At 37.2% G+C, this 21,966-nt stretch overlaps 2 protein-coding genes across 2 annotated transcripts in view; one reads left to right on the top strand and one right to left on the bottom strand.

The window, feature by feature from the left end:
• Window positions 1-12,866, bottom strand: part of LOC140168434 (uncharacterized) — a 42,184-nt gene extending 29,318 nt beyond the window's left edge. Inside the window, exons 1-2 of the mRNA XM_072191826.1 lie at window positions 12,728-12,866; window positions 9,641-9,829 (exon numbers count right to left, since the gene is read on the bottom strand). Coding sequence (XP_072047927.1) covers window positions 9,641-9,802 — 162 coding nt within the window. The 5' untranslated portion in view covers window positions 9,803-9,829; window positions 12,728-12,866. The remainder of the gene's footprint in view (window positions 1-9,640; window positions 9,830-12,727) is intronic.
• Window positions 12,867-15,748: 2,882 nt separating this feature from the next.
• Window positions 15,749-21,966, top strand: part of LOC140168433 (calcium-transporting ATPase sarcoplasmic/endoplasmic reticulum type-like) — a 123,205-nt gene continuing 116,987 nt past the window's right edge. Inside the window, 2 exon segments of the mRNA XM_072191825.1 lie at window positions 15,749-16,173; window positions 21,724-21,741. Coding sequence (XP_072047926.1) covers window positions 16,056-16,173; window positions 21,724-21,741 — 136 coding nt within the window. The 5' untranslated portion in view covers window positions 15,749-16,055.

Below are 21,966 nucleotides of genomic sequence, written 5' to 3'. Positions count from 1 at the left end.
TTTTAAAGCCCGATATCTCAATTTCCAATTTTATATTACCATAACTTACGAACTCATTATCTTCGCTTAGGAATATCCGATTTCATTGGGGAAAATGGCGTTATGGAGCAAAATATCTCTATATTTAAGATATGTAAAAACCTCAAAATTTATAACCTGCCCACATGACACATCACATACTACAAAAATAGGTAATGGGGCTAAGCATCCTGGGCATGAACAAACAGACACAATGGGGAATGATTGCTCACTGCAAGTGCTATTACATACCCAGAATTAGTTGACATCAACTTGAGCAATTATTTTCTCTTCTCAGAAATGACACACAACCCAGCTGAAGGTCCAAAGATAAACATAACCCACACCCCTTACGATACACACCCCTACACATACACACACAAACAAACTAAAGTCTGCACAAAAAGTAACTCAGCTGTTATGAATATGCCTATAGATTCAGAACTAATAACTGTTTTCACAATATTTCAACATAGAGAGAAGCATGACTTATTTACACACATTTTGATACCCCATTCGTCAAATGTCGTTCAATAATAACAACACAGTAGTGCTTTTACAGAAAAATACCCGCATTTAAAAGTTGCGGTTTACAGCGATCAATGGTTATAATGCCAGCACTGTAAACACGTAAAGCCCGCCAAATATCTTCGCGCTTACTTCAAATCTATACAAATAACTGCAACTTTTAAATTGGGGTATTTTTCTTTCAAAACACAATTGGACAAATGGGGTATCAAAATGCGCGTAAGTAAATCATCCTTCTTTTATGTTGAAATATTGTGAAAACAATTATTAGTTCTGATTCTATAGGCGTACTTATAACAGCTGAGTTACTTTTTGTGCAGACTTTACATAACATGTATGGATTTTCAGTCACTTTCACTATTTCATGTGACTATGTTATTAAAACATCATCAAAGAATCTTTTTGTGGTATGTGTCAAGATATACCAATGGGTCGTCGGTACCAGGATATGGCACAGTCCCTCTCCCCCTCCCCCTGGCTATACACCAACAGCAGATTGGCACATAAGAAAACAATATTATTATAGTCCAGCACCTTATGCAAATTTAATTCACTGCTCAAACTTAATCCACACAAGAGGAAGAAATAGATTTTCTCTCAATTTCAATTGTGATTTCCTCCAATAATAGTAATAAGACACAGAGCAATACCCATGGCAACAATATGCATGTGTCTGTCAATGCAACAGGAGCCAAGGGCCGGATAGCAGATATGCCCATCTGATTTTGTGTTATGAATATTTCATAATACTCTACACTCATGTTCACATTAGCTCAATATTCCAAATACAAAGGCAGTTGTGGTGGGTGATGTTAATGTGTTAGGAATATAATTCTAAAATATCCTTCACTATCTTCACTATCCTTCACACATCCTCCATAATACATTTTTACGAATGAAATAAAGTACATAGGCCTACCCAGTAAACAGTTAACTGGTTTGATCATTATTTTCACTCACCCACATTTTGTCCTTTGACATATGATCATGATGAGGTGTGTTCATTCAAATGAAATTATTACTATAGGTTGCACACACCACACACACTTCCACTTCCCCTAGTTGTTCTACAACCTTGGCGGAAATTCGTTGCCTCACCTGCACGTTCTGGTGTTAAAAGCACGCAATCGGAGCCAAAAATGTGATAGTTCCGTATTATTTTGTATAATAGTTGCAAATGTACATGCAGCTTACACTCGCCCCTTCCCCACCCCCCATTTTTCAATGTTGGGAGACTGTAATGTAGAAATGATGACGATTTTGTCCAAATCAACATTGCAATAGGGGAGCGGGGAAGGATGTTGGCCAATTAACGCTCAGGTGTGGCAACCTTTTCCGCCAAGGTTGTAGGTCAGTTTCATAAATTTTGAGCAACATCGTGATCATACACATCTTTACCGTAAACACAATGGGTCTGTGAAGTGACTTGTGTAAAATGAGATAACAATATTCATATTTTTAGGTAAAATTAGTTTAAATTATGCACTCTGAATAGCACCAACTTATACTTGAGAACAAGTACAAGTGTTTACTTCAATATTGCTGTAACTCTATATTGCTGCACTTAATTTTGGTTTAAAATAATACAGACACAGATGGCTGAACAGTAGCAACTGAGGCTCTAGTTAGTGATTGCATTATTATTTATTACTTTCCTGAATATAAAATCAATGATGAATTTATGATACTCCCAATTCCAGAAAAATACATTATTATTTTTTTTTTGGGGGGATAAAAGGAAAATAATATTATCCTGTTTATGGCTAAATCCCAATCCCTTGATTAGTTCTAACTCGTAATAAAAGCCAAATTTTAATGTTTTTCCAATATAAGGGAAATGGACTTGGCATAAGTTTAAGCATTCAAAATTTGGGCTATAAGCTAATAGGCCTATTTTGTTCATAATTTGGAAATTTTATGTCAATTTTGATAATTGGTTAGAAAAGATAGGCTAATAGAAAATGTGTTTTACAAAAATAAGAATTTGTACCTGAAATTAAGAGAAATTAGTCTTAGTACAAGTCTTTGGGCTTGATTGCCACAGCATAGGCTACACCCTAAAATGTCCATATTTCCAAAATTTGACAAATATTAAAATTTGACTTCAGCCAGTTAGAACTAAGTAACGGATTAGGATATACCTATGTTTCATTTTACAAAATAGGATAAATATTTTTAATCAAAAAAAAAAAATGAGTGCTGTATTTTTCTGCAATTGGAAGTAGAGCTTTAGTAAAATAGTGTTGGATGTGTGTTAAAGGGGCATTACTACACTCTGTGATAAATTGTGACTATTTTGGCATTTTTTCAAAAAATAATACACACTGGTAACAAAAGTTATGTATATTATTATGGGGCAAGGAATCCAATTACTACACTGGAATTTCAGTGACCCAAGACAAGCGTTTTTGTTATTTATGATCAGAAATATGGTACCTCTAGGATGTACCTCGTTTCCTATCATATATACTGAACCGCTTGTCTTGAGTTACTGAAATTTCAGTGTAGCAATTGGATTCCTTGCCCCAATAATATATGTAACTTTTGTTACCACTGTGTTATTAGTTTTGGAAAAAAATGCAAAAATAGACACAAATTTATCGAGGGGTGTAGTACCCCCTTAAAGTCACATTGTAAAGTATAATCTCTAAATTCCTAAAAAACAAAGAGTGAAAAGATTACTAAATTAATTCCTAAAATTCCTTTAAATATATTTTAAAAAAGCAAATTTCAAATACACTACTCTCTGTAATGCAGGATGGTTTCTTTTTGGTGTCCTGTAATCCCGGGGTACATGAGTACAAATGACCATACGGGACGTGCCGCAAACATGGGTAGCATATTTTCAGCCTTTTGGTATATCAATGACCCCTTTTTCAAAGCCTATTTTGGTATATGAATGGGTCCTTTTTTCAAAATTTTCTCAATTTTTTCGGAAAATAGCCCAATTTTCCCTTAATCTAGCCAAAATTTTTAAAATTTTCCCAAAATTTTGGGAAAATTTGTACTGAAACGAAGACAATTTGGGTTAAATTCGGCCGAAAATTTAGACTTTTGGTATATCAATGGGTCCAAATTTCTTGAAAAATTGGTATATTTATGGGTCCACTTACAAATTCTCAGCGGCACGTCCCTACCAAAACCAAACTTGAGTACCCCCCAGGCCTGTAATATGTATAGACGTCACATTTATTAACACTTATTCATTGTGTCACTTGACATTTTTGCGTTGAGTTTATTGCATGTTGGCGATGCATAATTTTGAAGGCAATCATGCAATGCTCGCTTTTCACATGTAGACAGAAATTACAGGCATTAGTCATATGGATGATATGCACTGTTTCCCACATAAATAAAGGTTAGAAAACAGTGCTTAAAAACTAAGAAGCTCTTAGAGTATAATCACAAATTATTATTCATCAGGCCAGGGTTAAGAATTAGAGTCAAGCGGTAGCATGACCAGCAAGTTTTAAAAAAACGACTGATAAAGAAGAATAAACAGATGCACCGCATGGACTATATTTACATTTAAACAAAACGCTATTGTTCTGTGATATTTTTCGCTGGGTACAAAATATTTCTAAAACCATGCTAAATCTTATTTACTGTCCAAAGTGTAATATTTTAATAACTCATTAATTCAAAAAGTTACACCAATCTTACAGTCAATCCGATTGTTTGATAATAAACAAACATTCTTGTATTATTTCACGCGGAATTTCATAGCCAAAATTAGTGTAAAATCATAGCTAATCATACTGATATCCAGAATCTTTCGTCACTGCTACAGCCATACATGGCTGTCACTGTCGCACTACTTTTTGAGATTCACTTTCAAAATATACCCTAGCATTTTCCTGGATACCCTACATACAAATTCTGGATCCCATTCGCCAAAAAATCAAGTTTTTCACAATTCTTTTATTCTTTCCGGACCACAGCATACATTCATATTAATAAATACTTCACTTTCACGAGTCGTTATATCGGGACCTCCCCGTGGCGAAGTGGTTAAGGCCATGGACTTCTAATCCCCAATATGAAGTTTTGCCCAAGTTCGAAACTTCCCACCACCTTTTTTTTTTTTTTTATGTTTTATTAACCAATTTATGGTCATAAATCAAGAATAACACCATTTCGAACATCCATTGCTATTGTGATAGGCCCCTATTATATTTTTTTTTCATCAAACAAACATGATTGATTTTTATTCACATTTAGGCTCTAGGCCTAGGGCCTACTTTCACCATCCAGATGCTTTCACCATGCCTGACTATCATGATATCTTCGTCATTTAAAACACATTTGTGACCGTACAGCACGAATGAGCCGTAAATGTCCTCAATTGTATTCTGAGTTACAGTGTAAAATGGGCATGAAGGTCGTATTCATAGGTACCTCAATTGGGTGCTACGTGTACCTCATTTAATGAGATACACGTAGCACCAAATTGAAATACCTAGGAATATGACCTTCATTCCCATTTTACACTGTAACTCAGAATACAATTGAGGACATTTACGGCTCATTCGTGCTGTACGGTCACATTTATCAGTGGCTCTGTTCACAGCTCAGACTGAAATTATATTTGGAATAAATATTATAAATTGTCACAAATTAAAATCACAAACAGCGAAAGATCACCAACAACTACCGCTGAATATTGTTATCCAACTAGATTTCCCCACAGGGCTATAAAGAACCACAAACCGCGAAATTTGGATATATACTAGATTGCCCTGCAGGGCTATAAAGAATCACACACCACGAAATATGGATATCCAACAAGCTTAAACTATAAATTAGCTCCCGATAGAGGGCAGGGCTTGATAAGGGAAATTAAAATCACAAACCGCGAAAGATCGCCGACAACCGCCGCTTAATAGGGATATCCAACTAAACCGCGCAATTTGGATATCCAACCAGATTTCCCACAGGCCTATCGATTATAAAGAACCACAAACCGCGAAATATGGATATCCAACAAATTAAGACCACAAACCGCGAAAGATCAACAACAACTGCCGCTCAATATTGATATCCAACTAGATTGCCCCGCAGGGCTATAAAGAACCACAAACCGCGGAATTTCGATATGCAACTATTGCCCCACAGGGCTTCAAAGAACCACAAGCCAGATTATAAAGAACCACAAACCGCGAAATATGGATATCCAACAAATTAAGACCACAAACCGCGAAAAGATCAACAACAACTGCAGCTCAATATTGATATCCAACTAGATTGCCCAGCAGGGCTATAAAGAACCACAAACAGCTTAAATTTGGATATGCAACTAGATTGCCCCACATGGTTACAAAGAACCAGAAACCACGAAATATGGATATCCAACAAGCTTAAACTATAAATTAGCTCCCGATAGAGGGCAGGGCTTGATGAAAACCACAAACCACTTAAAGATCACCGACAACCGCCGCTTAATAGGAATATCGAACTAGGTTGCCAAGCAGGGCTACAAAGCACCACAAACATTAAAACACGATTATATTGCCTACTCGGGGCATTTAGACGCTTCCGTAGTATAGGCTTAAATATAATGCGCATTTACCAGTTCCGACTTGAAGTAGGCCTAAATCGGACTTACTCTCTGTGTCTCTCTGGCATTGTCAACATTGGGTGTGTGTTGTTCATATTTACATTTTCTTTACATATTTACGTTGCCTTGAATAATTAAAATATATTAAAATGTATATTGATCATTGTGTACGCCTCTTAACATTACAGTCACGTGTGACAAGCAAGTTTTAAAAATAAACGACTGATAAAGTTTTGTTTAATTATTTATTGTCATGAATCCAGAATTGCAACTTCAAACATCTATTTTTCGTTCTATTTGTTTTATGGAGCACATCCTAACCTGATGACTTTCTAAGCTTGGAGCTGCTTGGCTACATTCATAAAAAGAAAAGAAATCTACCCAAAAAACGTTGACAACGTAAAGAAATCAGCAAGTTTAAAAAAACCCACCTCGGCTCACTTTTTGAAACTTGGTCCCATTTTAAACACCAACAGCAGATCAGTGTTTTTATTTTATTTCAACAGAACACATCGTTTCCAACAAGATTACAAGCCTACGTGTTATTGGTTTAATTCAATCATTAATCATGATTATTATAAAACAAAACACAATAAGATATTAGCTTACCATGCAAGAACAAGATAATAACCTTTCAGGTCGTTCCAGAAAGCTTACAAATTAATATCGCATCTGCACATTAAAGATACATAACACTTCTGGAAATGTTTTAAATTTATATAAATATGATAAAGTTTAAATCAGTACCTTTTACAAATGGGACCAAGTTTCAAAAAAAAGTGAGCCGAGGTGGGTTTTTTAAACTTGCTGATTTCTTTACGTTGTCAACGCTTTTTGGGTAGATACTATAATAACAGTGAGACATTCAGTGAGCCTTATATGCAAAATGTGTCACATTAATTTGGAACAAAGTGTTTCCAGGGAAGGGGAAATGGGGGAGATTTTTCAGAAGAATCAAAAGCTTTTGCATTTGAATGGGGCTTCAACTCAGTCAATACTGCTATTTTCATTGTTTTTTTGCCAAATCACTTTTCATATCAAAAATACCTAATGACAATTTAAATGACTTATCCTTCACTGTTAGGCAATTTATAAGCAATTTTAATTTTGTTACATGGGCCTTTCAGTGACTTTTATCTGGTTTGGGGTATGTTTTCTGCTAAATTTACTCTAAATACAGATAATAGAGATTTGGAAAGTCCATTACCCATTAATGATGGCCCTATATTTTGCATTCATGTACAGGAACCACTGAGAAAAGAATTCAATAATACACTTGCTAGGACTAGAAAGAAATTGTCAGTATAATTGAAATGGGGGGAGGGGGAAGAGGGGGAAATGCCCTTGGTTCCGGGCCTTAATAGGGGTGACGGCTGACAGACACAAAAGCCAAGAATTAGCCTATTTCATTTATCCCTTGAATTTTTGTAGTGGATTTTCACTGTAATAATAATAATGTAATCAGTTTAGTTTTGTTTCTTCAGTATCACATTTCAGGCCCCTTCTGTGACTTTTAGAGATTGCAATTTGATGGTCAATTTGACACAAATTCCAGTTGTCCCCTACCCATAGCTACCCATTAAGGCAGCTGTGTACTCTAGACATTGTTTCTTTCGCAAAATTGAGGTTTTTTTATATGTTTGTACTTTGTTATGTTTTTTCATAAATACAAGGAATGAAAATCTAGATTTGTAAACTCCAACTGCAATATTTTAAGGATTTTATTTCACTATTCCACTCGTGTTTGAAATTAAAAAGGAAAGAAAATCTTTGTTGTACCAGCAGGGTACACGCGCGCAACAACGCATCGCGTTGCGTATCGCGCAATTTGTTAACGCACAAATACGCTACGCATACGCCCCACTTATCTGCATGCGCGCCGCATCTTATGGAAACACCACGGAAGCACAAAAACCTAGTGGTCAAATGGCCCCGTTTTAGCTGATAAAATGTTGGTTTTTTCAAGTTCTTTCCCCGATTTAAATATCAAGTTATGAATGGATTTCGCTCAAACTTCTCAAGGGGCCGTGGATTTACCCGATGTTTATGTAATGTAAGGTAGAAAAATAAAACTGCGAGATTCGATGAAAGTGCAAAATGTGACCACTTTAAACTTCAACGGCCATTACGATTTAGGTACACGATAACTCAATAAATACAGCATCTATAGGTAAGCAAATATGATAATCGTAAAAAGCATGATCGACCCAAGAAACGGTTTTCTCATTTTTTATATTTTGGTCTATTTCCGATTTTAGGCATCATTTTGTGCAAATAGGCGTTTGTGAATTTTAAAATTTCAATTTGATGCCTTATATGGTCAATATCTCAAAAAAATAAGGCCAATATCAAAAAAAAATAAAAAAAACGTTTTTGGAATAGAGCCTCAAGATTGAGCTAAAAACAAAATAAAATATTTTGGAAAGAGTGTTTTTTGTTATGATGTACCTAACAAATATTGCCAAAAACTCACTTTTTGTGATTTTCTTCATAATTGTTGTTTTGTTTTTACCCCAAATCTGTATTTATATTGAGATTTATTGATGTCTTGCTTTTATAAAAATGTATACTTTTATATGTCTTGCGCGAATAATTACAAAGTTATTGCACTTTTACTACATGCATGTCTGAGAGTACACAGCCTTCTTAATGATGACCCTATTCCAGTTGTCCCCTACCCATTAATGATGACACTATATTTTTTGCATTCATGTACAGGAACCCAACTCAATTCAACGAAATCTATACTAATAAAATAATAAGCGGTCTCTATCTGTCTATCTGTCTATCTGTCTATCTATCTATCTGTCTGTCTGTCTGTCCGGCTATGCGTTTCGCCGCACTTCAACGCATCGTGCTGAAATTTGGGATATAGATAGGTATTGGGAAAAGCATGTTGGCCATGTGGTTTTGAAGGTCATCGGAGGTCAAGGTCAAAGGTCAAAGGTCAAAATTTCAAACTTTGTCCGATCGGGCCCAAACTTGGTGGGTAGAATCCTTGATAGGAGGGGAATATAATGCACAAAATAAAATCGAGGTCAACCGAGGTCAAAGGTCATTACGGAGGGGTCAAATTTCAAACTTTGCCCGATCGGGCTCAAACTTGGTGGGTCGAAACCTTCGTATGAGGGGAGCATGAAAAACATATGGAGGTCATCCGAGGTCAAAGGTCAAAGGTCATGGATTTCAAACTTTGTCCTATCGGGCTCAAACTTGGTGGGTGGAATCCTTGATACGAGGGGAATATATGGGCAAAACAAAATTGAGGTCAACCGAGGTCAAAGGTCATGTAGGGGCTAAATTTAAAGTTTGCCCTATTGGGCTTAAACTTGATAGGTGGAATCCTTCAGTATGAGGGAGCATGAAAAAAAAAAATACACGAGGTCAAAGGTCATCTGGGGTCAAACAGTATCGCTACCATGCCAGTGCTCTCACAGCATCAGGGCTCTCACAGCTGCAGGTGCACTAGTCTCAAAAACATTAACAAAAGGCAAACAAATATACAAAAACATACCCAAAACAAACAAGCAAACAAACCTGTCCGTCATCACACTTTGGATCACTGATGCCCATCTGAACCCCACCATGTATGTCACCACCAACAGGCTGACCCTTGTCTATTTCATTCTCCTGTCCAGCACTGACCAAGCAGACCAGGACAAGGGCTACTCCAATGGTCAATATGTTTGGTCCAGCCATGGTATGGTTACATGGATATAATGTGTCCTAAAAATAAAAACAAAAATGGATTTGTGACCCTGCAATGCTAGTACAAAATGGATTGTGACCCAGCAATGCTAGTACAAAATTGATTGTGACCCTGCAATGCTAGTACAAAATTGATTGTGACCCAGCAATGCTAGTACAATGGGATTTGTGACCCTGCAATGCTAGTACAAAATGGATTGTGACCCAGCAATGCTAGTACAAAATGGATTTGTGACCCTGCAATGCTAGTACAACATGGATTGTGACCCTGCAATGCTAGTACAAAATGGATTGTGAGCCTGCAATGCCAGTACAAAATGGATTGTGACCCTGCAATGATAGTACAAAATGGATTGTGACCCAGCAATGCTAGTACAAAATGGATTTGTGACCCTGCAATGCTAGTACAACATGGATTGTGACCCTGCAATGCTAGTACAAAATGGATTGTGAGCCTGCAATGCCAGTACAAAATGGATTGTGACCCTGCAATGATAGTACAAAATGGATTGTAACCCTGCCATGCTAGTTCAAAATGGATTGTGACCCTGCAATGCTAGTTCAAAATGGATTGTGACCCTGCAATGCTAGTTCAAAATGGATTGTGACCCTGCAATGCTAGTTCAAAATGGATTGTGACCCTGCAATGCTAGTACAACATGGATTGTGACCCTGCAATGCTAGTTCAAAATGGATTGTAACCCTGCCAATTCAAAATGGATTGTGACCCTGCAATGCTAGTTCAAAATGGATTGTGACCCTGCAATGCTAGTTCAAAATGGATTGTGACCCTGCAATGCTAGTACAACATGGATTGTGACCATGCAATGCTAGTACAAAATGGATTGTGACCCTGCAATGCTAGTACAATGGGATTTGTGACCCTGCAATGCTAGTACAAAATGGATTGTGACCCAGCAATGCTAGTACAAAATGGATTTGTGACCCTGCAATGCTAGTACAACATGGATTGTGACCCTGCAATGCTAGTACAAAATGGATTGTGAGCCTGCAATGCCAGTACAAAATGGATTGTGACCCTGTAATTATAGTACAAAATGGATTGTGACCCTGCAATGCTAGTTCAAAATGGATTGTGACCCTGCAATTCTAGTTCAAAATGGATTATGACCCTACAATGCTAGTACAAAATGGATTTGTGACCCTGCAATGCTAGTACAAAATGGATTGTGACCCTGCAATGCTAGTACAAAATGGATTGTGTGACCCTGCAATGCTAGTTCAAAATGGATTGTAACCCTGCCATGCTAGTTCAAAATGGATTGTGACCCTGAAATGCTAGTTCAAAATGGATTGTGACCCTGCAATGCTAGTACAAAATGGATTGTGACCCTGCAATGCTAGTTCAAAATGGATTGTGACCCTGCAATGCTAGTACAACATGGATTGTGACCCTGCAATGCTAGTACAAAATGGATTGTGACCCTGCAATGCTAGTTCAAAATGGATTGTGACCCTGCAATGCTAGTACAACATGGATTGTGACCCTGCAATGCTAGTTCAAAATGGATTTGTGCCTGCAATGCTAGTACAAAATGGATTGTGATGCTAGTTCAAAATGGATTTGTGCCTGCAATGCTAGTACAAAATGGATTGTGACCCTGCAATGCTAGTACAAAATGAATTGTGACCCTGCAATGCTAGTACAAAATGGACTGTGACCCTGCAATGCTAGTACAAAATGGATTGTGACCCTGCAATGCTAAGACAAAAAGGATTGTGACCCTGCAATGCTAGTTGCCAGTCTGGTGCTTTCCCCTATAGACTATTGCCAGGGGCTTGCCACCTGGACCCCAGTTTTGGTCACTAACTTGATAGCACCCGGGGGGAGCAGTCCTATTTTTGTGTTTCCCCCGATCACCTCCTCCATCCCCCTAAGTTCCCACCATAGCGCGATGACATGTAGTGGGCTGTTTCTCACTAGTGGCCCTGGGTGAAAATGTCCAAAAATTCCAGAAATAGTGCTTGGAGCTCAAATTTGAGGCAAGATTTATTAATGGGGTCTTAGGAATGAAAAAAGAAATTGATGGGGGTTGAAATGAAGTGTGTATACATTTTACGGCACGGTGACTATAGGATACCCCCCCTATACCTAGCCCGACACATCATGGCCCTACGTAGTTCCTTCCTCGACACGGAGAAGACCAGTGGAAATCGTAGTGACGGAGGTGTGAGTACCTCGGGCTACCCTGTACCTACCATTGAAATCGGAATGCTCCTTCGCCTCCTATCATTGCCCTCAGGCCAGTATGCAGGGGAGGGTAACACACCCCCCAAAAAAAAAAAAAATTGGAAAAGTATACAAAAAGTCCCAAAGGTTTTACCCTTTTGGACAAAAAAGGGTCGATCCTTCATGTAATTATTTTGTGTAAGCTAATCCTAACTCTAACCCTAATCATAACCCTTACCCTAATCATAGGGCCTAACCCTAATCCTAACCCTAATCCTAACCCTAAACTAACCCTAACCTTAACCCTAACCCTAATTTCGTGTAAAATTACATGAAGGAATAACCCAAAAAAGGTCCAAATTTGGGGAAGAAAGTCCCCTTTTCACAAAATTTCCCCCCTACCCTTGAAAAAAGTCCACTTTTTTCAAAATCAGCACCCCAAATGAAATCCTGTGTACGGGCCTGATTGCCCTGTACACCCTCCCCGTTATGAACGAGGGCTCTTGATCAGGAACTAAATGGACATTAGGTAATTGTTGAGAATGTAGCTATGTACATGACACATGTCTTCTAGTTCTATTTTTAAGTTTAAAAAGCTTATAATACATCGAATGTGCACTGTACTACGGTGCATTCTGCATTTTTGCAAGTTTTCCGTTTGAACGGATTTAATCATGAATCGACTGCAATATTACACTAGCTGTATTGATCAGCAAATTACTTACCTATTAATCCGTAACTCTCCTGGATTTTTTAAAAACAGGACAGGCTCAATTATAGCGAATAATTACTCCATGTCCACATCTGCATCTGCATCTATCCAGATGTTCAATACCATTGCATTACACTGATCATATAGCGATAGGCGACGCGACCTGCTATCAGGGGTAGACAGCAAATTAATGCACGGGGAAATTCATGGTAGAGGGCGGCAGAACCATCCAAGGATGAACCAGGCAGGCTTGGAACCAGGGAGGAACCAGGGATGGGAGGAACCTGGAGGAACCATGAGTAGGCGTGAGAAATCAAGCTTTATAGGGCACATGCCCAGGGGCGTAGCAAGCTTTCTTGGTGGGGGGAGGGGCATACAAATCCCATGTTGCACCATTTTATTAATCATTGACAGGCCTAGGCATTAGTGCAAGTGACATCATTGTAATAGGCCTATGTGGCAGAAGAAGCATTTTGAAGGTATTTGGTTACATAGGCCTACCGGAAATGCCCCCTTAATAAACTTTGACCCCAATTCTGTGTGCACCCTATGGGCACTGGATATAGCCGATGCTTATGTGCAAGTGATGTCATTGTAGGATGTTTTATGTAGGAGAAGAAGCATTTTTAGCCCAATCACTTTTTTGGCCTATTTGACCCCTCTGTAGGCCTAAGCCTAACCGTTATCCCATTACCAGGTGACATGTATACATACATCATACATCATCATTATGATTTTATTTTCATTCAAATCAACATACAAAATATATATAAAAGACTAGACACAAAATTTGAATGAGGAGATGCTCAAAAGGCCTGAAGCACCCCCTTACACTGCCTTAAGTTACAACATACAACACAAAGTTAACAAATGAAAGAAAAACGAAAGAGGAGAAGAACATGCAAAGAAAGAACCAATATAAATATTTATAACATTTCAATAAATAGACATTCCACAGTTCACACAAGAAGATGATAGTTGGGGTGGGGATGGGTCAAGTCATTAAATAATACCAAGTGACCAAATTAGGTCATTATCATGCTTTGAGGTGTCCGATATCTGATAATATCGGATCCTACGCATGATAATGAGCTATAATGATAAAATTGAATGATTTACGCCCACTATTTATTGGTCTCGCTATGAGTTTTAAAATATTACACTCTCAGAAAAAAAGGTGCTACTTAGAACCTTTTTTTGTCCTGTATTTAGAACCCTAAGCAGTAATAAGGTTCTAAAAGAACCTTAAAGGTTCTATAAAGAACATTAAAGATTTAAATAGGCCTGGGGACATTCTAATTCATTCATTCAGGGACTCATCACAAAGTTGGATAAAAAACCTTTCAGTTTTCTGTTCTACTAAGAACCCTTTGAGGTTCTTTCTTTAAGATTCTTTAAAGGTTCTTCAAACTTAAGGTTCTACAAGAACCTTTTTCTTGGCTACACAACCTTTTTTGGTTCTACAAAGAACCCAACTGAAACCCAATGGGGTTCTTTGTAGAACCAAAAAAGGTTCTGTAGCCAAGAAAAAGGTTCTTTGTAGAACCTTAAGCTTGAAGAACCTTTAAGGAATCTTAAAGAAAGAACCGTCAAAGGGTTCTTAGTAGAACAGAAAAAATGTTTTTTTATCCAAGAAAATGATTTTTTAGTACCAAAATGGGTTAACACTACATTTTACTTTTCGTAACTTTGTGCTGAGTCCCTGAATGAATGAATTAGAATGTCCCCAGGCCTACTTAAATCTTTAAGGTTCTTTATAGAACCTTTTAAGGTTCTTTTTAGAACCTTATTACTGCTTAGGGTTCTACATAGAGGACAAAAAAAGGTTCTAAATAGCACCTTTTTTTTCTGAGAGTGGTATAGGCTCGACTGCGTCTCGCCCAATATTTTTGCAACTCATAGCTCGACCAATAAATTTGGGCTGAATCTATCCAATTTTATATCAAAATCGGTCAAAGTATGTCTGAGCTAGTCAAAAAATGGTTAGTTTGCCAGAAAGAAGAAGAATCGGATAGCAAAACATGCTAGCTGGGGGGGTCAGTAAAGTGAAGTGAAGTGAAGTGAAGAGTGAAGTGAGACGGTGCCAGTGATAAGTAAAGTAAAGTAAAGTAAAGTAAAGTAAAGTAAAGCCTAGTAAAGTAAAGTAAAGTAAAGTAAAGTAAAGTTAAGTTAAGTTTCCGGTTTCTGGGATTTGTCAGATTTTTTAAGACTTTGGAATACTTTAGGAAAACTGTATACATATAAATAAGTTTACTAGAGAATATGGATCACTTCCAAGACTTTTTGTGGTACTCTAGAGAGTATCCCTCAGAATCTCACAAAAAAAGGGGGAGGGGCTCCTCCTTTCCACGAGCACTTTTGGAAAAGACCGAAAATTACTGACAATACTAATTTTACAAAATTAAAATAAAATAAAATAAAATAAAATAAAATAAAATAAAATAAAATAAAATAAAATAAAATAAAATAAAATAAAATAAAATAAAATAAAATAAAATAAAATAAAATAAAATAAAATAAAATAAAATAAAATAAAATAAAACAATAATAATAATAATAACAATAAAACACCTCCCTCCTGCATCAATTCACAAAAAACAAAACAAAAAAACTCCCTCCTCATCAATTCATAAAAACGAGAACCAAAAAAATAATTTTACACGGCCTAAAGAAAAATGAAATCTGTCCATATTCAGTTACTAGTATTATCTTCTTATGTTAATTATTACAGCGAATCTTAATTAATAAAAAAAAAATGAACTTCATTGAGCCTTGACTTTGTCCATAATATTTTGCTGCACGCAGTCCTGGCTGCACTATGCAAATGAAGAGGTCGCACGGTGGGGAACTCAGACAGTAAACACACGGGAAAGGCCATGTGCACCTACACGTATGTAAGGAATCTCCATTGACGTCAGAGGACTTTCCCAGTGTCGAGATTTTTGATTGGTCGACGTAGCCATTTATCGATCACATGATATGTATTGTCCAATAAGAAAAGTCCACATTCGATGCTAATATAAGATACGCATGAGTGAGCCGTGTGTTGCATCCTGTTGGTGAGCCTATGTGAACCTGTACACAGTCGCGAGAGTAGGGGAAGAATTCTGCAGAATTTCACCCATTTCTGCATAGGATTCTCATTGTAACACAGTATTTCAAACACGGGAGATTACACCATATCTCTGTGCTTTCTAGAGGTTTATGATCGTGATAGGAACAGAGATTTGCGACTGAAAACAGGGCCGACTGGATATTTCCAGGCCGAAGATACACAAAATAATTACGTAGCATTTTCATTGACTTGATTTACGCGTGTCTTAGCTGCGTACGGTAAAAACATGGAGCTTGCATGGACTAAAAGCTATGCGGAAACTTTCCAGCATTTTGATGTGAAAGAATCAGTGGGTCTCTCTACGGGGCAGGTGAAAGATGCCCAAGACAAATACGGACCCAATGGTAAGCTATGTTATGTCATGATTGTGAAAGAACATGTGAAAATATTAATATTATTGCTAAGACTAAGTATGCCGCAGTCAGCTGTTTAGTATTTTGCGGCGTGTGACAATGTGTGGGCGCGGCCAGTGGCCGGCGTTTTTAACAGGTCACGCCGGTGATGGCGTCACGTCCATGCGTGATGATGACAGTGTGTTTTTGTGTTAATAATTGTATAATTTGTATATGTTGTAAGTCATTAAGTACTGGTGCCAAGTCAGAAACATACTGACACTGTTAACTGTCATGTCTGTTGTACCTCACTACTTGCACAGGTTGTCCTTGATTTATACTATACTATAGTTAGTTTTAGTGATAGTAGTGATGTAACAGTCCTGTCCATGCATGACATGGAATGATGATGGAATCAATGCCAGTCATGTCATCATCACACTTCCTGATACTATGTTCATAGAATTTTAACGTTCAGTGGTAATTTTTGGGCCTGCTACGTGCTCGTCTACAGACATGGCTAACGAAAGAAAATTCTATTTGATCAAGGGACGGCATGGACTGGTGAAAGGGTGCATAACAGGTTCATTACTGCCATAGCCTAAGGGCGATTTCACGAAAGGTTTTTAGTTCAAATCTGCATCCAGAAGACATGATCATGTATGCCCAGCGAGGTCACGTCACACCGACTCGGTTAGTCCTGCCAGCAAGACTTCAGTCTTTATCATAAACATAATGACATCCACGACGAGTAAGTTACAGTTACTGGAACTACGACTCGGTGTGACGTGCCCTGAACTCCAAATAACTTTCGCAAGCGACAGACAAATTGCAGGAAAGCGTGCCAATTTAAGCTTCTTGTAATATCTATTGCACATAACATACAAAGTCACAAACTTACAAACTTCAATAGTTGTACAATTGTACGAAAATATACATTTTGTTATAGGCTAAAATGGTTTTTTTTTTGCTAAAATGTTTACAAAAATATATTGGTCCACACGTTGTGCTTGTATTCAGTTGTTCGACGTATAATGATCATGATGCATGGAATATAAGTACAACTTTTGCAAATGAGTCAATCAATATAATACTTCAATTGGGAATTTCTTTTGTGCTTGCATCATGTCTTCTGGAGGCAGATTTGTTGAAATACTTTTTAATCTGCAGATTGAAAGGGATCATAAATATCCTTGAATATCATGAATATGAAGAAATGTGATTTTGACATGTGTGTGTCTGAGAGACCGACTGTAAATTCCCATCCCAATTTGCAGCAAAATTCTTTTTTTTTCATTTGAAGACATGAATTAAAAAAAAAATGGAAAGAATGAACAGTTTACCAACCCAAAGTGTTACAATTAAACATGACAACAGATAAACACAAATCCTGACCGGCACACAACCCAACTTGAAAAAAGCAAGGGAATATGCCGGCATGGGAATCGAACCCCCGACCTTCCGATCTCTAGACGGACGCCTTAAATCCATTAGGCTACCAGCTCCCACTGATAAACGGTGGTTAAAACTGTGTCTAATGTTAGCAGTCATGGTATACAATACACACAAACAAATATTACGCAAGTACACAAGTGAAGGAGATCATTACTGAATCAAAAATCAGCAACCCTGACCTGAGCTTTATTATCCTGGCAATACAAGTGGCAAATCAAGGTATAAAACGAGTACCGTACTGACGCGAGTATAGTCCCAAAATTGGGGGGTGGGACTATACTCGAATTTAAAAAAAAAAGTGTCCCTGGACCTAGACCTAAATGCTAGGATCATTCATGGTTGACTTTAAAAAAAAAAAAAAAAAAAATTCAAGATGTTTTGTATTTTTAATATGAAAATTGATAATTTGTATTCATGTAGGTCAACCATGAATGATCCTAGCATTTAGGTCTAGGTCCTGGGACACTCCAAAGCCGAAAAAATAAATAACTTACAAAAAAAAAAAAAAAATTTGGGGTGGGACTTTACTCGAAGGTGGAACTATACTCGCATCAGTACGGTACTTATTCCTCCCAAAGTACAGGGGGTACCAAAAAAGTACAAAACAAGCACTTATTCCAACCAGCATAAAACAAATCAAGAAACAAGACAGTGCTCCATACAAATCATGCAAATAGTGGCCTGAAGATCTCAAATTAGTCCTCAAATTTTGTATTTGTTTTTGAAGTGCAATATTTGCAGAGGTTTTTACTCAAAATACGAGTCCATGACTGGTCGATTTAAATCAAAATGCCGTCTTTTAGACCATATTTTATCGTTTTAGTGCAATTGTTTCGGGACGGGTCCCTGTCAACTTTTTTATGCAATATTATTTCTAATTTATAATATTATTGATGTATTCCTTTATATCCTGCATTTATGTTGTATTGTGCTGTTGTTTAATATGCCTGCAGATGTTTGAGCCTGGTCATGTACCTTCTCAACCCTCCTGTCTGGCCTTAAATGTATTCCTTTTCAATATATCTGTTGTATTATGAATAAAATTGAATTGACGAAACTAGCTGGTCTTGAATTGCTATGGTATTCATTTTGAAGTGGATTGTGTAACTGATACAAAGGCGAGACAAAACATAATCCCTCATTGTTACAAGGGTTTGTCCAATACCAGGAACACAGTGTATGGTAGTTATCCTGTTACCTCATCACTATAGATCAGTGTTGTAGGTCTCGAGACCAGGTCTCGGTCTCGAGACCATCTCGAGACCTTTTTTGTAGTGTCTCGGTCTCGGATATCAAGGTCTCGGTCTCGGAACTCAAAAGATCTCGGTCTCGGACCTCAAAAGTCTCGGTCTCGAACGTTTTTTTGTTCGAGACCTGTCGAGACCTGAAGAAAAAGATATGATTTTCTGTTGTTGTTCATTATTTATTCCTTACCCTAAATTTCAATGAATGTTGAAGAAATTGTTAAGAATAAAGATATAAAAATCATTTTATAAAGTTATAAAAAGTATAAATGAATCATAAGTGAGCTTGTTCGGATGTGAGCTTCCAATTTCAGTTCATGATTAAACATAGGTGGGCAGGTGGTGGAAGCGAGGATCCCACTTAACTTTTGCAAGGGGAACATTCTCCACAAAAGCAAAATAGATGAACAAATAGAAATAGTTGCCCTGTGTAGTGTGCATCTTCTTTTCAGCACGAAAACAAGTGTGTTTTGTGCCCAAATATGGTAAAATCGCTCAATTTTGTGCGCTTCGCGCACTGGTGTTTCTGACCCTGCACACACTGGCCTAATTTTGCCTCCACTATCGCCAACATTTTTGAAATTTTCCCAAAATTTGGAAAAAAAATAAAGACAAAAAGTGTTAACTGCAGGTCCAAAAAACAGTTGGTACAATAATGAGTTCCCTTTCAAATTCTCAGCAGCACACCCCTGCCCAAACCAAACTTGAGTATCCCAGGGGATTAAACCAAGGTCTCGGTCTCGGTCTTGGTCTCGGAACTTAGAGGTCTCGGTCTCGGAAGGGGTGGTCTTGGTCTCGGAAGGTTTGGTCTCGGTCGCGGTCTCGATCTCGGACGGGCAGGTCTTGGTCTCGGTCTCGGTCTCGGACATAGAGGTCTTGACTACAACACTGCTATAGATGTATGTACATTGCATTGTATTGAGAATAATTTGAATTGATTTTACTTTAATCATGTTAATCCCTGGTTAATCACTCAAATAAATTTGGAGTCATGTGTGTGTGATGTTACCTCATTGCCCCAAGGAAGAATGGTGTTTGCTTTTTGACTTCTCTGATGAAATGGGTTTAATTACTTCCCATCTAAATTGTGTTTGAAATTAGAACCAAGGATTTATATAGCAATAAAAATTAATTTGAGTTAAGGGGGTACTACACCCCTGTCCAATTTTGTGCCTATTTTTGCATTCTTCTCAAAAATTATAGCGCATTGGTGACAAGTAAGATATGTATATTATAGGGGCAAGGACTACAACTACTGCACTGGAAATGTTATTTCAGCACAGACAACAGTTGTGGAGTTAGTCAAAAATGAGGGGAAATCAATATTTGATCAATAAATCAATAACTACTTGCCTTGAGTTGCTGAATTTTCAGTGCAGTAGTTGTAGTCCTTGCCCCTATAATATACATATCTTACATTAAACTTGTTAATAATTATAAATGATGATTTGAAAATCAAATTCAATTTTTTGGAGTTACAACTTTTTGTAAAAATTTATGATCAATTTTGAGTGAACCTGTTCTATGAATCTGGCGATTTCAACTTGAGTGAAATCAATTGAGACTTTCGCCAGTCAAAACCGGGTTAAGGGGGTACTACACCCCTCGATAAATTTGTGTCTATTTTTGCATTTTTCTCAAAAACTAATAACACAGTGGTAACAAAAGTTACGTATATTATAGGGGCAAGGAATCCAGTTACTACACTGGAATTCCAGTGACCTATGATAAGCGGTTTGTCATTTATGATAAGAAAAGAGGTACCACTAGAATGTACCTCGTTTCCTATCATACATGTATATACCGAACCGCTTGTCTTGAGTCACTGAAATTTCAGTGTAGTAATTGATTCCTTGCCCCAATAATATACATAACTTTGTTACCAGTGTGTTATTATTTTTGAGAAAAATGCAAAAATAGTCTAAATTACCACAGGGGTGTAGTACCCCTAAATAAAAACATATTTGGGATGAATGTGTGTGCTCATCCAGGCATTTGTATAATGATGGATCTTGGTCAGTGATCCATAAACTTGTTAATGGTGGGTGTAACCTTTGTGGTTATTAATTTGGACACTAGATTACAAATGAATAATATATTATTGCATACTTGACCTACTACATGTACACTACAAAATTAAAGTGAAAGAGAATATACCTCTGTGCAACAACTGCAATCTGCATATCTGCGATTTCTGTATTATTTAGGGAAGGGGGTACTACACCCCTGCCCAATTTTGTGCCTATTTTTGAATTTTTCTCAAAAATTAGAGCGCATTGGGGACTAGTAAGATATGTATATTATAGGGGCAAGGACTACAACTACTGCACTGGAAATTTTTATTTCAGCACAGACAACAGTTGTGGAGTTACAGTAAAAAATGAGCGAAAATAAATATTGGATTAATAAATCAATAACTACTTGCTTTGAGTTGCTGCATTTTCAGTACAGTAGTTGTAGTCCTTGCCCCTATAATATACATATCTTACTTGGCACCAATGTGCTATAATTTTAATCTTAATTTAAGAAAGGATTTCCCACTCTACAATACTACAAAAATATATATTGGTAGTCATTGTATTTTCGAAGAGATCAATCTACGATTGTATGTAGTGATGTCTTTTAACCACACTATTATGCTATCATTAAAAATGAATTAATGAAACAACAAAACACACAAAAAAACAAACCACAATTTTACCTATACAGTATTACATGGAAAAAAATAAATAGCTTGTCATGTCATGGTACTGCATATAAGCAAGCATTTGTATTTTTTAGATCTTTTATTTGGGGTCAAATACTTTTGTGTTGAAATCCTACTTATCGCAACTTATTTTATCTCTTTTCTGTTTCATTGCAGAACTACCAGCGGAGGAAGGTGAGTATCTTTAAAAACAATAGTTATATTTGTTAGGGGGTGCAACTTTATACCTAAGTGGGCTGTAATTTTCTTTGTAAGGGGGGTCATGAATATGTCGGTGACTGGACCCCTTTCCGCAGTCCGCACACAAACCTGAAAGAAATTGTTCTGAAAGGTCAAGAAATGTGTGCGCTTGGTTGATGGAAGGTGCACGGAGTGTGCAAAGTTTTTGATATATTGAGT

The sequence above is a fragment of the Amphiura filiformis genome, chromosome 13 (genome assembly GCF_039555335.1).
Source record: "Amphiura filiformis chromosome 13, Afil_fr2py, whole genome shotgun sequence".
Lineage (NCBI taxonomy): Eukaryota > Metazoa > Echinodermata > Ophiuroidea > Amphilepidida > Amphiuridae > Amphiura > Amphiura filiformis.
Note: the sequence above shows the minus strand (reverse complement) of the source record. Positions and strands in the feature narration are given on the sequence as shown.